The sequence below is a fragment of the Odontesthes bonariensis genome, chromosome 22, assembly GCF_027942865.1.
Source record: "Odontesthes bonariensis isolate fOdoBon6 chromosome 22, fOdoBon6.hap1, whole genome shotgun sequence".
Lineage (NCBI taxonomy): Eukaryota > Metazoa > Chordata > Actinopteri > Atheriniformes > Atherinopsidae > Odontesthes > Odontesthes bonariensis.
The window spans coordinates 495,377-514,812 of record NC_134527.1 but is presented as its reverse complement, the minus strand read 5'-3'; the positions used below and the strand labels follow the sequence as shown (position 1 = coordinate 514,812).

Sequence of the window (19,436 nt, the reverse complement as noted above, 5' to 3'; positions counted from 1 at the left end):
GTTATATTATAGGGACCTGTTCTCTCTAACTGTTATATTATAGGGACCTGTTCTCCTAACTGTTATATTATAGGGACCTGTTCTCTCTAACTGTTATATTATAGGGACCTGTTCTCCTAACTGTTATATTATAGGGACCTGTTCTCTCTAACTGTTATATTATAGGGATCTGTTCTCCTAACTGTTATATTATAGGGATCTGTTCTCCTAAGAATTTTTCTTAATTGTGGTTTCTGTGGCTTGTATGATGAATCTATTGCACATTTATTTTTTCACTGTTTATTTTGTCAAATGTTTTGGTTGAATGTACAAAATTTTATTGAAAAGAAAACTGGACATTCAGGACATTTTTCTTTACTTTGAAATTAACCAAATGGAAAAGGATTTAATTCTTTTGTACAACTGTATTTATTTTCAGGTAAATTTCATATCCACAAAAAGGAAATGGACCGACAGCAAAGCAAAAAAACTGGATTTTGAAAGAACTATATCAATACAACACGGACATCAATGGTCCAGAAATGCCCAAGGCTTTAAAAAAATAACTTTATTTTGGAAAAAATAATTATTTAATTAATGTTTTTCTTTACAGCGATGCATGTTTCTATACTCTTTGTACATTTATACTTTTATATTGTTTTTCTCCCCCTGGCTTAAATTTTTTTTTATGTGTATAAATGTTCATCACCATCATGAACTTTATTATAAAGCCTTTTAACACAGCTGTGGCTGAAACAAAATGCTGTACAACACAAAATAAAAGAAGACTTAAAACACAAGAACAATGTAAAAACAACAAACAATAACAATATTAAAATAATAAAAACAATACTAGAAACAGAGTCTCATGCTGGGTTAAAAGCCAGGGAATAAAAATGGGTCTTAAGACGGGTTTTAAAAATTGTTTTTATTACTATCATTGAAACAGAAGCCTGTTTCAGCCACTTAATAAAAAAAATTAAGATATACTAACTCAGTATCTCATTTGAAAATGACAGTGTTACATTTAAAGGGAATAAACAATAAGCTCTTAGTTTTGTGATTGAAATTTGATCAAATTTACTTAAGTTATCATTTTATTTTGTCACCCAGGAAAAAGATTGTTTGTTAAACATTTTCTAATAATAAAAAAAATTACATTTTTTAAATCTAAAACTAGGATTCCCTCCACTGATAGAGGGGGCAGTTGGTGCAGATGTTTGAGACGATGAACCGTTTGCCTGCAGTTACAACTTTGAGCCACACGAGGGAGCCAGTGAGTCAGGTTACCTCCCGCCTGCAGAGTGAAGAGCTTTCCAGATAAAGTCAGACAGCCTTCTCCTCCTTAAACTCACAACAGATTTTAAATCCCAGTTCAGAGAACCTCACCCATAGAACCATCACTGCGTACATCTAATTTGATTTAGTATTTGAGATTCTATCAACATATGTTCTGACTTATTTTAGTAACAACTAGTAAGTGCCCAACTCACACTTTAGGTAACACAAAAGATCTGATTGTAAGAGCCTTCGTGTTCCTGTTGATCTTTTTGTTAGATCTAGCTGTGTCTGATCCCTTCTGCATTTCCAACGGTGAGAGCAAATCTGTATAGTTGTATAGCCACCAGGGTCTATTTAAAAAAGCAAACAAAAAGAGAAACAAGGATCTTAAATCATAGAATACAGGAGTCGCTGATCTACCTTGGACTGTATCAGTTAGGTTTTTGTAAATGAATGAGTTTGGTGCTTTAAATAACATGTAAACTCTTTATAGAGATTTGGAATGGAAAAAATGTGGTTGATGTACACATTAGTGTTAGCAAGGCTTCAGCTTTATCAGAGGCGCAATCTCACTGAGCCCCATGTCGTCATTAACTACAGAGTTGACCAGCTTTGAGACAAGAAGAAATACTCTGCTGATACACTAAAGGTGTGCACGAGAAGTTCATCTGTAATCGAAGCAGAAATATTTCAATCATATTGAGATGATTAAGAGCTGCATGGGTTGGATTGAGTGGGCATACAAAATGGATGGATGAGTTGATTAATGCAATAATGTGTTCGCTATTTACAACAAAAGGTATTTAAAAAGAATCCAGAAAAACTTCCATCCCCAGCAGTCCATGTTTAGCTGAATCATCCTGAGAAACACTTTCAGAAATCAAATCTAGTTTTTAAAAACACAATCTTGACAGCAGAGCTTCTCATTTGGAGGCCACATCACTGTGGCTGTAAATCAGCCCGCTGCTACAGACATTCATCATCACAGCTTTACTGTAAGTTCAGCTTTACTGTAAGTTCAGCTTTACTGTAAGTTCAGCGAGCTGGAGAGCCACGGATCCACCTCCCTGAGAGCAGCGATCAGACCTGAGCTGGCTTCTGCTCCCTTTTTTCGCACCACGTCAATCACATTTCGAGCTTTGTCTGCTCTGGTGTTTGTTCTGGCTGTCTCCATCTCTTCATCAGTTATAACACGCTGAGCCAGGAGCTCATCCAGAAGCGCGTTTAGATTCGGATCAGATATGTTGTTAATAAAGTCTGTCCGAATTGAGAACAGCCTTTTATCTGCTGGTCTTTGGTCCTCTGAGGAAGCTCCGGCGACATTCCTCTGTGAAGCTTCACCTGAAAGAAAGCCAGGGAAAAACATTCTTTATAACTCATAAGGACTTTTAAACATTCAAGATATTTAATATATCATACACAGCTAGTCCTACAGAGAACAAATGTTATTTATCTGCTACAACAATAATCACTTGAAGAAAATGAGTCCTTGGACAATTCAAGTGTGACATGTCTGAAATTTGCTGCACTTCACTGAATGTTAAATACTGAAATTAAAGGAGCAAACCGCCATTAAACAGCACTGTTGGAGTTAGAAACACTACATGAAGTAATCTGATATTAACAGCTGCATCTCTTCCCAAATTAACCCAACATAATCATTATTATCTGTAAAAGAGGCAGAGCAGATTCTGGGGGAGGTCGCTCTCCTGATTTCCTCAGTAAATAAAGACAGACTGTGGGAACATTTCCATCAGTCTTACATTTGAGGCACATCTCCTTTTTTGTGTAGGAACCACAGAAACTGTGGGCAAAAGCGGTTCAAAGAACTGTTTAATTGGGTCATCTGTATCTCTTTGTTAGGTTTTAACCTCCTCACATTCAGCTTTGCAGTTGCGGTGATGTGATTAAAAAAAACGAGGCGATACAGTCTCAGGCAGCTTCACAGGGAGAAAGGGGGCAAATAAACACATTTTCAAACTCAAACATTGATTGGACTGACTGTTAAATGGAACTAAACGGGATTTAATCCTTTCAAACTATCCCTGCATCAGCATGAGAGTGAAGCTTTTTACCTGTTGGAAAAAAAATACGTTTCCAAACTTCCCTCCTGTTTTCATCTCTGACCATCAAAGTCACTTTCTTTGGCATGTCAGTCAGGAAAACCTGAAATGTCGGATGGTAATTTGGTCCCGTATTTGTGCGGAACTGTACACTCTGAAAACAAACAGAAACACGTCCTTATTGCTTCTAAACTGTGACTCTAACACAGTTGTGTGCTGTGGCTCGGCTCACCTCGGGCTGTATTATCGAGGCTTCGTGTTCACAGTGGACACTGTAACTTTGACCGTGGGTGAGAAGACAGTCAGCGGGGATCGTGATATGCTCAGAACCTTTATGCTGAGCAGCAACCTTCAGCAGGAGGACATTTTTATTTTATAAATAATACTAATTAGTTATTAAAAAGACACAACAGCAGCACTCTGATATTAACAATGTATAAAAAAGAATTAGCAATGAGAATCAAACCATCTAACAGTTTGGAGCTATAAACAGGATTTATGTTCAGAGCAGAGGCATTCCGCTTCATCAGGTGTGATACACATCTTTCAGCTCTACCTCTGACACAGGGATGTTCCCCTGCAGCAACAACACATCCAGTGTTCGAGGCTCTCTAACTGGAGGTCTGAGGAACAGCAGGATTTGGCCGTTTACTGGCAAAGGGATATTCAGAAATCTGAGGAGAGCATCCCAGAGGAGGCCAAAGGAGGATAGGTGGGGGACGTTCACAACCACATGAGTGTCTGTAACCTTCAGCGGCTTCAGGATGGTCATTCCATCAGAATCACTGATGTGTGCAACAGTCAACAGGCCATCGGAGCGCAAGGCTGTGAAAACACAGAGCTGTTAAACTCCTTTCAACAAGCCTACCTCTATCCTTTGCCTACAGAATTTTTCTTTTCTGTTTTCTAATCATTTATTGCTCTCACGTGGATTTAATGCTTTACAATGCCATGTTTTCTGGCACGTTAGTGAATGAATGACAAACTTTTAAAGAAATCTTTGCAACTTTATGAAGCATTGAGGACAGGACGGTACTCACCATGTTTTGTTTCACAGTGTGGGAGCTGGAGCTGACCGACCGCACCCTCAGAACACGTGATGTTGAACAGCGGCCCTGCGGGGGTTTTGCCAGCTGACTGTAGGAGGCTGTCGGGCCACTGGACAGTCCTGTACAGCAGCTCCGCCTCCTGAAGCATTACAAACACCATTCCGGTCAGAGCACACTGGAACGGGCCCGGACCAGGACACCTGAACCTGCAGGACACAGAGAGGCTGAATGACCACAACAAACCAGTGGAACCCGACATAAAAGCAGACACAAACAGATCGTGATGATCGCCGACAGGTGGGGGGAAAACAATCCAAACAACTTTTCATCTTTCATCAAGTTAAAGTCCAAAGTGTGGAACACACAGCAAAGCAACGTGCACGCCGGGAGCTTTAAACACCAGCTGTCCCAAACATCTGGAGCGTCAGGAAAGTTGCACGGACAGCTGGAAATGTTGGAAGTCACTGAAGGTTTTGTCAGCCAATTCATGGTGTTGAAAGACATGTTGAGAGCTCTGTGGATGTGACCTGCGGGCCGAGGCTGCTTCGGCTCTTTAAGATGAAATGTACTCAGATTGAGGAGGAAATGCTGTTTGTGATCAGTGTGAAAAGCATTTCGGTCAAGGTTATTAATCCTAAATCTTCCTTTTATCTGTGTGTCCCCTGATATTTGGAGACAGTCAGACACAGGTTGAGGGTTCCCATCTCCGAGGCTTTAGCCATGGCACCTTTAATATCAGACAGGCAGTGCAGAGGGAGACCCTGATAAAGGAGCGTGTGAGGTTAGCTGAGGCCACTGACACCACAACCATAATCACTGGGAGAGAGGGAATTACAGCGGTAACGGGATCAGATCCAGCTCACTGAGCCTCCAGACACGACATCTTCCTCCCTGAGATCAGACGTGCTCCTCTGATCTGGATTCAGCAGATAATCCTGCTCATGCACCCCACAGTGCTGGAGGCTTTCACAGTCTGGTCATTATATTAATATTGGACGGTGCATCTTAAATCTGACTGATGGAAGATCCAGCTGAGATCCTGCGGCGCTGCTGCCATCAGAAACAGATGGTGGCTCAGGCAGCGTTTAGTTTCCCTACAATGTTCGCTGGATTCCTTTCACAAGTACAGACGTGCATCTCAACATCAGGTTAACCGAATAAAAAGGGAAAAATCTGAAGGCCATCTGTCATTTTGACAGATTGCAATTCACACCCTGACCACTAGGCGAGCGTATTAATGAGCTGTGGTCTCTCTTGATGCATGACCTCGTTGGCTTCACTGTGTCCGAAGTTTCTCCAAAAAGCCCAAAACGAAGATGTTCAGCCTCCAGAACAACATAAGAACACGTGTGAGGCTGAAGCTGTGAGGCTGAAGCCGTGAGGCTGAAGCCGTGAGGCTGAAGCTGTGAGGCTGAAGCTGTGAGGCTGTGAGGCTGAAGCTGTGAGGCTGAAGCCGTGAGGCTGAAGCTGTGAGGCTGAAGCTGTGAGGCTGAAGCTGTGAGGCTGTGAGGCTGAAGCTGTGAGGCTGAAGCTGTGAGGCTGAAGCCGTGAGGCTGAAGCTGTGAGGCTGAAGCTGTGAGGCTGAAGCTGTGAGACTGTGAGGCTGAAGCTGTGAGGCTGAAGCTGTGAGGCTGTGAGGCTGAAGCTGTGAGACTGTGAGGCTGAAGCCGTGAGGCTGTGAGGCTGAAGCCGTGAGGCTGAAGCTGTGAGGCTGAAGCCGTGAGGCTGAAGCTGTGAGACTGTGAGGCTGAAGCTGTGAGGCTGAAGCTGTGAGGCTGTGAGGCTGAAGCTGTGAGACTGTGAGGCTGAAGCCGTGAGGCTGTGAGGCTGAAGCCGTGAGGCTGAAGCTGTGAGGCTGAAGCCGTGAGGCTGAAGCTGTGAGGCTGAAGCTGTGAGGCTGAAGCTGTGAGGCTGAAGCCGTGAGGCTGAAGCCGTGAGGCTGAAGCCGTGAGGCTGAAGCTGTGAGGCTGAAGCTGTGAGGCTGAAGCCGTGAGGCTGAAGCTGTGAGGCCGCAGCAGGTGAACTGTTCATATGGAGCTCCTGGGCCGCAGTCAGTGGTTCTGTCACTGCGGAGGAAAAGTTGGGCGTTGGCTGCACGTCTGCTTGATGTGTGACGGCACGTGTGGATTCATTCATGCTGCCAACAGTTTAACCAGAACAGTAACCTTTTAAAGCTGAAACAGGGATGGAAGGATCATCACCTGTATGAGACTTGTGAAGATTCAGTTTGAACTTCCGGGGTGAAGGTTGCTGGAGCCTGGAGAAGAGAAGGAACAGCAGTTTTTATGGCTAACTTGTGTTTAAACAAATATTCTTACAGTCTGAACTTTAATGAAGGCTTTTGTGCACATCATAAATTCAACAGTTTCTTACAACATGGCTACAAATCTGTGAGTTCAATGATGTTGAAAAGAAAAAGAAAATCCCAGATGAATGGGATTTGTTCTCATGAGGAGCTGAAAGTTGTGTGAAAAATCAGGATCCAGTTGTTTCTCTCACCTTCATCAGCTCTGTGTGGTCCTCAGATGCATCAGACTCTGTGTGGTCCTCAGATGCATCAGACTCTGTGTTTGGCTTCAGTTTGATACCTGATGGGAGCAGACGAACATCAGACACAGCTTCAGCACACTAAATGATAAATGAACTCTTCCACACACAGATGAAAGCACATACTTTGGATGTGGTGTGATGGCACCCAGCCGGACTCTCTGCTTCTTTGCACAGTTCCGTACATCCTGCTTTCGGTGCTGGGCTCAGGAGAGATGATGATGTCACCGACTCTGAGTGAGACCTCACCGTCCTCCTGAGCCTCGTAGTTATCCAGCGCCAAGTGAACATGCTGCGGACAAGCTGGGAGAAACACAGAGAGAGAGAGTAAATAATCAGTCTGAGTGCTTCCTGAATCTGCTCAATACAACAGTTTGGCTTCCCTTTGCTTTGAATTGTTCTGTTTCATCTGTGGATTAAAGACAGGATATAAGATGTGTCCCTCCATGTTTGCACCCTGCTGGGAGTCAAAGATGAGTCCCAACAGGATAGCTGGAGAGTGCTGCCCCTTCTGTCCTGGAGGTCAGCTGACAGACTGTGTCTGGCTGTGGGGGAGAAACTGCAGGGAGTGCTGCCCCTTCTGTCCTGGAGGTCAGCTGACAGACTGTGCCTGGCTGTGGGGGAGAAACTGCAGGGAGTGCTGCCCCTTCTGTCCTGGAGGTCAGCTGACAGACTGTGCCTGGCTGTGGGGGAGAAACTGCAGGGAGTGCTGCCCCTTCTGTCCTGGAGGTCAGCTGACAGACTGTGCCTGGCTGTGGGGGAGAAACTGCAGGGAGTGCTGCCCCTTCTGTCCTGGAGGTCAGCTGACAGACTGTGCCTGGCTGAGGGGGAGAAACTGCAGGGAGTGCTGCCCCTTCTGTCCTGGAGGTCAGCTGACAGACTGGGCCTGGCTGTGGGGGAGAAACTGCAGGGAGTGGTGCCCCTTCTGTCCTGGAGGTCAGCTGACAGACTGTGCCTGGCTGAGGGGGAGAAACTGCAGGGAGTGCTGCCCCTTCTGTCCTGGGGGTCAGCTGACAGACTGGGCCTGGCTGTGGGGGAGAAACTGCAGGGAGTGCTGCCCCTTCTGTCCTGGGGGTCAGCTGACAGACTGTGCCTGGCTGTGGGGGAGAAACTGCAGGGAGTGCTGCCCCTTCTGTCCTGGGGGTCAGCTGACAGACTGTGCCTGGCTGTGGGGGAGAAACTGCAGGGAGTGCTGCCCCTTCTGTCCTGGAGGTCAGCTGACAGACTGTGCCTGGCTGTGGGGGAGAAACTGCAGGGAGTGCTGCCCCTTCTGTCCTGGAGGTCAGCTGACAGACTGTGTCTGGCTGTGGGGGAGAAACTGCAGGGAGTGCTGCCCCTTCTGTCCTGGAGGTCAGCTGACAGACTGTGCCTGGCTGTGGGGGAGAAACTGCAGGGAGTGCTGCCCCTTCTGTCCTGGGGGTCAGCTGACAGACTGTGCCTGGCTGTGGGGGAGAAACTGCAGGGAGTGCTGCCCCTTCTGTCCTGGAGGTCAGCTGACAGACTGGGCCTGGCTGTGAGGGAGAAACTGCAGGGAGTGCTGCCCCTTCTGTCCTGGAGGTCAGCTGACAGACTGGGCCTGGCTGTGGGGGAGAAACTGCAGGGAGTGCTGCCCCTTCTGTCCTGGAGGTCAGCTGACAGACTGGGCCTGGCTGTGAGGGAGAAACTGCAGGGAGTGCTGCCCCTTCTGTCCTGGAGGTCAGCTGACAGACTGGGCCTGGCTGTGAGGGAGAAACTGCAGGGAGTGCTGCCCCTTCTGTCCTGGAGGTCAGCTGACAGACTGTGTCTGGCTGTGGGGGAGAAACTGCAGGGAGTGCTGCCCCTTCTGTCCTGGAGGTCAGCTGACAGACTGTGCCTGGCTGTGGGGGAGAAACTGCAGGGAGTGCTGCCCCTTCTGTCCTGGAGGTCAGCTGACAGACTGGGCCTGGCTGTGGGGGAGAAACTGCAGGGAGTGCTGCCCCTTCTGTGCTGGAGGTCAGCTGACAGACTGTGTCTGGCTGTGGGGGAGAAACTGCAGGGAGTGCTGCCCCTTCTGTCCTGGAGGTCAGCTGACAGACTGTGCCTGGCTGTGAGGGAGAAACTGCAGGGAGTGCTGCCCCTTCTGTCCTGGAGGTCAGCTGACAGACTGTGTCTGGCTGTGGGGGAGAAACTGCAGGGAGTGCTGCCCCTTCTGTCCTGGAGGTCAGCTGACAGACTGTGTCTGGCTGTGGGGGAGAAACTGCAGGGAGTGCTGCCCCTTCTGTCCTGGAGGTCAGCTGACAGACTGTGCCTGGCTGTGGGGGAGAAACTGCAGGGAGTGCTGCCCCTTCTGTCCTGGAGGTCAGCTGACAGACTGTGTCTGGCTGTGGGGGAGAAACTGCAGGGAGTGCTGCCCCTTCTGTCCTGGAGGTCAGCTGACAGACTGGGCCTGGCTGTGAGGGAGAAACTGCAGGGAGTGCTGCCCCTTCTGTCCTGGAGGTCAGCTGACAGACTGTGTCTGGCTGTGGGGGAGAAACTGCAGGGAGTGCTGCCCCTTCTGTCCTGGAGGTCAGCTGACTGACTGTGTCTGGCTGTGGGGGAGAAACTGCAGGGAGTGCTGCCCCTTCTGTCCTGGAGGTCAGCTGACAGACTGGGCCTGGCTGTGAGGGAGAAACTGCAGGGAGTGCTGCCCCTTCTGTCCTGGAGGTCAGCTGACAGACTGTGCCTGGCTGTGGGGGAGAAACTGCAGGGAGTGCTGCCCCTTCTGTCCTGGAGGTCAGCTGACAGACTGTGTCTGGCTGTGGGGGAGAAACTGCAGGGAGTGCTGCCCCTTCTGTCCAGGAGGTCAGCTGACAGACTGTGCCTGGCTGTGGGGGAGAAACTGCAGGGAGTGCTGCCCCTTCTGTCCTGGAGGTCAGCTGACAGACTGTGCCTGGCTGTGGGGGAGAAACTGCAGGGAGTGCTGCCCCTTCTGTCCTGGGGGTCAGCTGACAGACTGTGTCTGGCTGTGGGGGAGAAACTGCAGGGAGTGCTGCCCCTTCTGTCCAGGAGGTCAGCTGACAGACTGTGCCTGGCTGTGGGGGAGAAACTGCAGGGAGTGCTGCCCCTTCTGTCCTGGAGGTCAGCTGACAGACTGTGCCTGGCTGTGGGGGAGAAACTGCAGGGAGTGCTGCCCCTTCTGTCCTGGGGGTCAGCTGACAGACTGTGTCTGGCTGTGGGGGAGAAACTGCAGGGAGTGCTGCCCCTTCTGTCCTGGAGGTCAGCTGACAGACTGTGCCTGGCTGTGGGGGAGAAACTGCAGGGAGTGCTGCCCCTTCTGTCCTGGAGGTCAGCTGACAGACTGTGCCTGGCTGTGGGGGAGAAACTGCAGGGAGTGCTGCCCCTTCTGTCCTGGGGGTCAGCTGACAGACTGTGCCTGGCTGTGGGGGAGAAACTGCAGGGAGTGCTGCCCCTTCTGTCCTGGGGGTCAGCTGACAGACTGTGCCTGGCTGTGGGGGAGAAACTGCAGGGAGTGCTGCCCCTTCTGTCCTGGAGGTCAGCTGACAGACTGTGTCTGGCTGTGGGGGAGAAACTGCAGGGAGTGCTGCCCCTTCTGTCCTGGGGGTCAGCTGACAGACTGTGCCTGGCTGTGGGGGAGAAACTGCAGGGAGTGCTGCCCCTTCTGTCCTGGAGGTCAGCTGACAGACTGTGCCTGGCTGTGGGGGAGAAACTGCAGGGAGTGCTGCCCCTTCTGTCCTGGGGGTCAGCTGACAGACTGTGCCTGGCTGTGGGGGAGAAACTGCAGGGAGTGCTGCCCCTTCTGTCCTGGGGGTCAGCTGACAGACTGTGCCTGGCTGTGGGGGAGAAACTGCAGGGAGTGCTGCCCCTTCTGTCCTGGGGGTCAGCTGACAGACTGTGTCTGGCTGTGGGGGAGAAACTGCAGGGAGTGCTGCCCCTTCTGTCCTGGAGGTCAGCTGACAGACTGGGCCTGGCTGTGGGGGAGAAACTGCAGGGAGTGCTGCCCCTTCTGTGCTGGAGGTCAGCTGACAGACTGTGCCTGGCTGTGGGGGAGAAACTGCAGGGAGTGCTGCCCCTTCTGTCCTGGAGGTCAGCTGACAGACTGTGCCTGGCTGTGGGGGAGAAACTGCAGGGAGTGGTGCCCCTTCTGTCCTGGAGGTCAGCTGACAGACTGTGTCTGGCTGAGGGGGAGAAACTGCAGGGAGTGGTGCCCCTTCTGTCCTGGAGGTCAGCTGACAGACTGTGCCTGGCTGTGGGGGAGAAACTGCAGGGAGTGCTGCCCCTTCTGTCCTGGAGGTCAGCTGACAGACTGTGCCTGGCTGTGGGGGAGAAACTGCAGGGAGTGCTGCCCCTTCTGTCCTGGAGGTCAGCTGACAGACTGGGCCTGGCTGTGGGGGAGAAACTGCAGGGAGTGCTGCCCCTTCTGTCCTGGAGGTCAGCTGACAGACTGTGTCTGGCTGTGGGGGAGAAACTGCAGGGAGTGCTGCCCCTTCTGTCCTGGAGGTCAGCTGACAGACTGGGCCTGGCTGTGGGGGAGAAACTGCAGGGAGTGCTGCCCCTTCTGTCCTGGAGGTCAGCTGACAGACTGTGCCTGGCTGTGGGGGAGAAACTGCAAAAACAAACCTGGCTGCAGCTCCAGAAGGGCTGGCTTGATGTTCGCCATCTCTTTGCCACTGCGATTGGTTTCTTTGGTGCGTTTTCAGTGAGTTAAATGTTCACTTTAATGGGAGTATAGATTGTGTAGGATTGAATATAAACTGGATGCTGGCTGTGAGCAGGAGGAATGCTGCATTCCATGCATCTCAGAAGTGGGGAGAGGGGACCGCGTCCAGCCTACTTCCATTCAACAGAACAAATATGGCTGCTGGCAGGTTTGCTTTATTGCTTTAAATTCTCATCAGCTGTTATATAATTCACTGAACTGAAGAGACAAACTAGCTGGAGGTCAGATCACAGATATAAAACCTGAGCTGCTGCTCACCACAGTGACCTTTCAAATCTTTGACATTATTAAAGTAAAACTGTGTCAAATGTAACATTTATTTCTTAACTCTTAAAGGGGAACTGCGGTATTTTCAACATTAAGCCTCTTTTCTGAGTCGTCTGCAATGTTTTAGAACCCCCCTCACCGCTTTTTTGATGTTTACTGCTGTCTCCGGTATTTGCCTAATTTTGATTCTTCTCAACCTGCTTCAGAACGGCAAGTACGGTGCGTGTTATATTTGACATTTTGTACTGGATGTTCGTTGATATCACTCCGCCACCGCTAAGAAAATAGTGCGAGCATGAACGAGCTGCCAAATAAAACACGACAGAAGCAACTTTTCGCCACGAAATTTGATCTGGATTACCAGTGCACACCAGTAACCACTCCGGTGAGTTGGTTATTCTGAAAACCGACGTTTATGGTGCTTTTACGGACCTTTTAGGACATGCGCATGACTTGCCGTTCTGAAGCAGGTGGAGATGAATCAAAATTAGGCAAATACCGGAGACAGCAGTAAACATCAAAAAAGAGGTGAGGGGGGTTCTAAAACATTGCAGACAACTCAGAAAAGAGGCCAAATGTTGAAAATACCGCAGTTCCCCTTTAAGTCTTAATTAGACGGGATATTTTAAAAGCGCCTTTAAGGAATAAATTGTGTTAAACGTCCACAGACTGTCTCATTAAATGTGTTTATTCTGCATCGCATGTTGTTGAGGAAACATCTGTACGAGGGAACATCTGTACGAGGAAACATCTGTATGAGGAAACATCTGTATGAGGAAACATCTGTACGAGGAAACATCTGTACGAGGAAACATCTGTACGAGGGAACATCTGTACGAGGGAACATCTGTACGAGGGAACATCTGTACGAGGGAACATCTGTATGAGGGAACATCTGTATGAGGAAACATCTGTATGAGGAAACATCTGTACGAGGAAACATCTGTATGAGGAAACATCTGTACGAGGAAACATCTGTACGAGGAAACATCTGTATGAGGAAACATCTGTATGAGGAAACATCTGTACGAGGAAACATCTGTACGAGCTACTGAGCTGTGTGTCTGACAGTGTGACACCACATACATCGAACGCAGTCTGCAGGCAGCCGGCCGGACTTCCCGCTTCTCTGCACAGTCCCGTACAGCCGACCCTCAGCGATGGCCTCGGCCGTACCGATGATGATGTCATCCGCCATGAATGAGACCTCATCGTCCTCCTGAGCCTCGCGGTCGCACAGCGCCTGGTAAACAGGCAGCAGACCAGCTGGGGAACAGACAAGGACACAAAGAGAGATAGAGATGGAGAGGAGTGTTAAATCAGTTTCTTCTGTGTGGCCATGAAGCAGCGTGCCTCTCCTTTACTGTGGGAAACACCAGAGACTCATGAGCTGCTGGACTATAACCCCACAGTGAGCATCATGTGTTACACAGTGAGGACACTTTAAAAACACTTCATCTACATATTAAATAATCACTGTGTCACCTAAAAAGTGTGAAGAAGGAGAGAGCTTTTAAAGCAGATGCTGCTCTTATTTCCTGCTTTAATAAACAGCTGCATGTAAGCACAGAGCAGCCCCCACATGCTAGCAGCTGTCCTCTGATGGTGCTTTAGCAGCGTTTTTATTAGCACTGCTGACACATATCTAACATAACTATACAACTTAAAATCATGTCATTAAATCACATCAGAAATATTCTTCAGGTAAGTTACCAAGTTTAAGTAACATGTACCCACAGAGAAGTTTAAAATAATGTCTCAGAATGGCTGAAAACCTAAAAGATAAACTGGTAGTAATGTAAAAGCGATCATGTGATTTATAGATAAAGGTCATTTTAATCCCACTAAACAGTACAGATCTGTCACCTGCTAACATAAGCTGGTAGGCGGCTTCCATTCTCACTTTCCTATTATAAAGTATAAAATGTAGCAGTATAACACTACGTTTAGGCTCTATGAAGTCAGAAAACAACTGATATATGGCAGCTAAATCTGATTAAAACATACATTTTTCAACTTAATGAGTAAAAACTGACAGCCACTGTGGGGAACAGCCCACATCTGTGTGGTCACATGTGGGCTGAATCCTGATGCATCCTGTTGGTGCCAGAGATGCCACTGAACTGTGTTTAAGGTGGTATTTAAGGTGGCAGCCATATTTAAGGTGGCAGCCACATTTAAGGTGGCAGCCACATTTAAGGTGGCAGCCATATTTAAGGTGGCAGCCATATTTACGGTGGCAGCCATATTTAAGGTGGCAGCCATATTTAAGATGGCAGCCATATTTAAGGTGGCAGCCACATTTAAGGTGGCAGCCATATTTAAGGTGGCAGCCATATTTAAGGTGGCAGCCACATTTAAGGTGGCAGCCATATTTAAGGTGGCAGCCATATTTAAGGTGGCAGCCACATTTAAGGTGGCAGCCATATTTAAGGTGGCAGCCACATTTAAGGTGGCAGCCATATTTAAGGTGGCAGCCACATTTAAGGTGGCAGCCACATTTAAGGTGGCAGCCACATTTAAGGTGGCAGCCACATTTAAGGTGGCAGCCACATTTAAGGTGGCAGCCACATTTAAGGTGGCAGCCACATTTAAGGTGGCAGCCACATTTAAGGTGGCAGCCATATTTAAGGTGGCAGCCACATTTAAGGTGGCAGCCACATTTAAGGTGGCAGCCACGTTTAAGGTGGCAGCCACGTTTAAGGTGGCAGCCACGTTTAAGGTGGCAGCCACGTTTAAGGTGGCAGCCATATTTAAGGTGGCAGCCACATTTAAGGTGGCAGCCACATTTAAGGTGATAGTTCGGAGTAGATTCACCCTGGGGTCATTTGAACCGTGACATCCAGCCAAGTAGCCCACCTGAAGTTTTTCCGATCTTGGCTGAACATCAGCTGAGTTACTGAGTTATCCCGAATAGCTTCGTACAAGCGCTAACGGAACCTGGCAGTATCTCCAAAATTACCACACTAAAATCACATGCCATGACACCAAACTTCTACAGTAGTACAAATATGGTCTGTACTCACAAAACGATGCATTTGGAAGTTTGAAAATAGTCCAGGAGTTTATTATCATCAACACAAGCCTGATAGCTTCTCTGCTGCTAAAGCTGCGTCGACGTCACTTCAGAGAGCTGGGAGCTTCAAAGTAAGATGAGGGTTGATCTACTACTGTAGACAACAAAGTAAATGCTATATTCTACATGATTTTTATGAATTTTTATGTTGTAGAGTTGTGAAATTATTTTATCAATGGAGAAATTGAGCAGCCATGCTTTGTTGCTTCAGTTTGCCGGATCTTTGCCATATTTGTCTAACCTGTTTGCCATACTTACCTGACCTGCTTGTTTACTTACCCATGTTACCTGTGTTGCTCATGTTCTTCGTCACCCACCTGCCAAGCTAAGTATTTATTTATTTATTTATGCCATGCCAAGTTCTTTGTTTATTTTGTCACAGTTAGTTTTTTGAATCCGGCTAAGCCTTTCGTTTGAACTTTGTTTTTGTCTTGTGTAATAAATCCAAGTTTTCCTTTTGAAAAAGTCTGCATCCGTGTCCTAACTTCCCCACACCCCAACGTGACATTACAGCAATAGAAATCATATTTTAGATACATTTTAAAGTTTGGTACAATCTAATTTCATCATTTTAACCTTGTGTTGCTCTTTAAATGTTTTCCTGCCGTCCTGTCAAATATCAATGATGTTATAATGAACTGAGCCCACATTCTTTATGGATCAGGCGATACAGTAATTAGTATTAATTAGTACTCACGAGTTTTGACAGTGGAGGCTTCATGTGTCCCTCCGGTGAGACTGCATGAAGAAACAGAACCATAAGATAAAGAACTTGTTAAAATGAGCTTTATTCAGCAGTAATGAAACAGTGGTGCAGAACTGTCACAATTCTGAAGCTCATGATTATGATCATCCAAAATCTTCATTAACAATGTTTTTGTTGTCTCATCACGTTGTTGGCAACAGGTAAAAGTAAATAACATCATTCAAAGGGAGCCTACTGTGTCTGTCAGCTCTGCCAACAGTGTGAATTTACTCTTTTTTACTGTCACTCAAAACAGATCATGAGCACAGAGATCAAATAACTGCCATCTTAGAATCATGGATTCATTGGGACAAGCTTTTTAATGACTAATACAAATTTCTATGAATAATTAAGGTATAAAGTATCTTACAGTAAATTTAGCTCATGACAGTATGAGTCCTCTTAAACAAAATGGACCTATCTGCTATTTGTTTAGTTCCATTAAATGTTGGTTTTCCTCACATACTCCTGATTACTGGGACTGACTATTGATGTCTTTCTTTGACTTTCTGTCCAATCCTGAAGCCTGTCACCATTCTCTACCTATAACCTTAGAAAGAACGCAGCTGGTGATTCATCTGCAGCCCGACAGGAAACAGGATCTTTACTTTGAGAACACTTTTAGGACAACACTGCTCAAGCAATGTAGATCGACTTAAACCCTTTACCCACCTCAGAGTCTCCAGACCATAGTGTGGACTCTCCAAAATAGAACGCAACAGTTTTACATCTGAATCCTTCATCTTATTTCCACCCAGGTGCAGATGTGTCAGATGGAAGAGATTGGACATCAGAGCTGAGACCAGAGAGGCACAGCTCATCTCTGATAACTCGCAGTAATACAATCTGAATACAGAATAAAACAAGTTATTGAAATAATTTATAGTCCAATCTGTCATCATTTCATCATTCTACAGACATTTGACCAATATCAGAGGAAGAGTCATATGTCTGTTCATGTCAACATATTAATACTAATAATGTGCAGACTTTCTCATTCAAACTTCTTATTAATCAGTTTTATATTGAAACCTGCATTTGAAAAGATACTTTAATCTGTATGTGTCTTACTAAGAAAACAACTTTATCACCAGAAACGTGTGAGATGAGAGGATCTTATCAAATGTTAATATTTAGAAGAATTCAGAATCATTTCTAAAGTGTTGATCTTTTTTATGTCCTAAGAAAAAGCTCAGCCATGGTACTGAATGCTGCTTTATGTCTTTCTGTGAACAAGGTTAACAGCCAGTTAACAAGCAGCTTTCAACCACTGAAAGTGGGCATGTTCTTCACTTCCTCTGACAAACACTGGAGCTCTGTGACAACTAACTACATTTAGGAAACAAAATGACATTTTATAGATTTGACATAGAAATGATGCTATATTTACAGGCAGGGAACTGAGCCCAGAGTCTCCTGTTCACAGTGTGGACTCCCAACACTCGTGCTGCTTGATGTGTGTGCTGAGAGTTAACGCGGGCTGGCTTTTAACAATGAACAACTTGTTTAACCCCTTGTGTTCGTCTCTGTTTTATGTTCACGAGCCGGGCCGTGACAGTGAACATTACAGACTATGGGTTAATGGTGTTATTGGAAAAAAAGGTGATCACTTGTTACTTCTGGGCTCTCCTCTATGGAGGACTGAAACAGCCATAATCTGAAATATATACAAAATATATAAATAGTTCGATAAGTTTGTTTGTAAGATGATAAATTCAACTAAAATAATAATAAAAAACAGAATTTGTGCCTAAACAAAGATAAAGAATGTCATTTTTCTGCTTTAATTCTATTGTTTGTTGGTTTAATTGTGTTAATGTTGCTATTTATTTACTTTGAGACTCAGTTTTGAATTGAATACATTTTTACAATTAGAGTGTATTTATTTGTCTTATTTTGATTTATTATTCCTGTATTAGTTTCCTTTGAAATGTTGATCTATTTAATCCCTCCAAATCATTTATTTCTTCATTTTATTTTGATTTCTCCATATTTTCTTTTTTAATTCAGTTTTTGTGTTTGTTTGAAGAAAGAAATGAAAAATATTACAATTAGAATGAATGTCTTTAACTTTTGTGGGATTCTCTTATACTTTCTGATAATGTTCTGTGCTTACGTGGTGAAATGAAAACTTAGAGATCTGCAAACTGTCTGAGATCTTCTGATTACATCTTTAAAAGTATGCAAATAAATTCAAGTTCACTTCTGAAAATCCAAGTAAGCTTTTATTTAGGGAACATTGTGGAAGCACTGAGACCACTTTAGCTGGAACCCCCAAAAAGGAACCAACTCAACACGGTTAATGACAGTTTTATAGATTCTCTCATCATCTGATGCAGTTACATTTGGAATAATTAAGGTGGAATGAAAGTCAGTTCCCACTGAAGCCCTCAGTTAAGTCCTGATGGACTGGAGAGGCTCACAGGTTAAAATGGCTGCCTGCTTATGTTGTAAAATGGGGGAACAAACAGCTCTATGACAATATTCTCAATCTGGAACCATCTTTAGAGGCCAGTTGTTGCCAGATTAAAATACACGTTGACTTGAAACTGCACAACACAATTAGCTGAACGGGTGTCACATTTTTCTGAATAGTGAACTTTTAAAGTTTTCAATAAAGCTTTGTACAGCAAATATGTATCTATATCATTAGAATGAGAGTTATGCAGAAAAAACAACATGAATAAGCTCGATGCCTTCAATGTGAACACCTGAGGTGCTGAAACACTTAGTAATCTTCAGTTATAAACTGCCTCCATCTGGTGATCCTAGATTCAGTTATAAAGGAAATATGAGAGCATTTTAAATGAATAAAGATCATTGTTTTCCCTGTTCTCTGTCCTCACCTCACACTCCTCTGGCCCACCCGGCTCTGCTCCCCCCTCTTAGGGTCATTGATGATAATGGGGAGAGTGTTACACCAGCTTTTGTGTCTTTAGAGTCAGTTACTTTGTATGAAAATACGTTGCACACTTACAGTTGTCTTCTTTTAAGACAAAAAAAGAAGGAATTATGCCTTTTCCCTGCTCCTGATACTTTGTTTTTCTTGGAATGTTCTGATACAAACCAGAGAGAAGAACACATTGTTCAATGTCAGTGGATGAAGAAGGATGATTTTGTGCTGAAAACAGTCAGGATTTGGACTAAACCGTTGCCTTAGAAACAGAGATATGTTGCTTTCATGAAACACTTTAAGTTTCTCATTATTAGATGTGAGGTTGAAGAGATTGATCTGAGAAAAGAAAGTGAGAGGGACGGAGGGGGGGTGCCTGGAGCCTGAAGGCCAACATCTGTGCTGCTCCACCACGTTCCACTGGAGACCCAGTGGGAGAAATCTCAATGTGTGCTACCAAAGCTGAATGCTATCATTTTCATTCAGCTCCACATTCAGTCCCACATGGGAACAGAATTACTAATAAAGAATAAAAGGAACTTGGTGGTTTGGTGCTAGCTTGGCATTCTCTCTGTGTGGCCTATAAACTTGGCGTTGTTATAAATTTGGAGTTAATGCAAAAAACCCTTTTTGCTGCAGGACTTTTCTACTTTTAGCTAATTTATCATTTAAATAAATTAAGTGGAGCAAAAAGGTCCAAACTGAAAGTGATTTCCTTTAAATTATCAGTGGGAGAAGCTTTCTGGCTGCGTTTTGTCATCATGAATGAATCTGACTGAAGAGAACTGCTGCTGTGATGAAAGCTGCTTTCTAACCAAGTCACAGATTGTTCATTTCCAACAGAGTTGGAGGGGAGTTTGT

The 19,436-nt window shown here is 45.8% G+C and overlaps 1 protein-coding gene across 4 annotated transcripts in view; it reads right to left on the bottom strand.

The window, feature by feature from the left end:
- Window positions 1-266: 266 nt before the first annotated feature.
- The window catches only part of LOC142372323 (uncharacterized), a 92,090-nt gene continuing 72,920 nt past the window's right edge, over window positions 267-19,436 (bottom strand). For 3 of the 4 annotated variants that reach the window (XM_075455181.1, XM_075455183.1, XM_075455184.1), the window contains 11 exons: window positions 16,355-16,528; window positions 15,635-15,675; window positions 12,948-13,127; window positions 7,046-7,222; window positions 6,872-6,960; window positions 6,574-6,629; window positions 4,364-4,578; window positions 3,880-4,148; window positions 3,556-3,672; window positions 3,336-3,477; window positions 267-2,601 (listed from right to left, as the gene is read on the bottom strand). In XM_075455181.1, the coding sequence (XP_075311296.1) occupies window positions 2,285-2,601; window positions 3,336-3,477; window positions 3,556-3,672; window positions 3,880-4,148; window positions 4,364-4,578; window positions 6,574-6,629; window positions 6,872-6,960; window positions 7,046-7,222; window positions 12,948-13,127; window positions 15,635-15,675; window positions 16,355-16,528 (1,777 nt within the window). In that variant the 3' untranslated portion in view covers window positions 267-2,284. The remainder of the gene's footprint in view (window positions 2,602-3,335; window positions 3,478-3,555; window positions 3,673-3,879; window positions 4,149-4,363; window positions 4,579-6,573; window positions 6,630-6,871; window positions 6,961-7,045; window positions 7,223-12,947; window positions 13,128-15,634; window positions 15,676-16,354; window positions 16,529-19,436) is intronic. The other variant, XM_075455182.1, reaches the window with a different exon arrangement.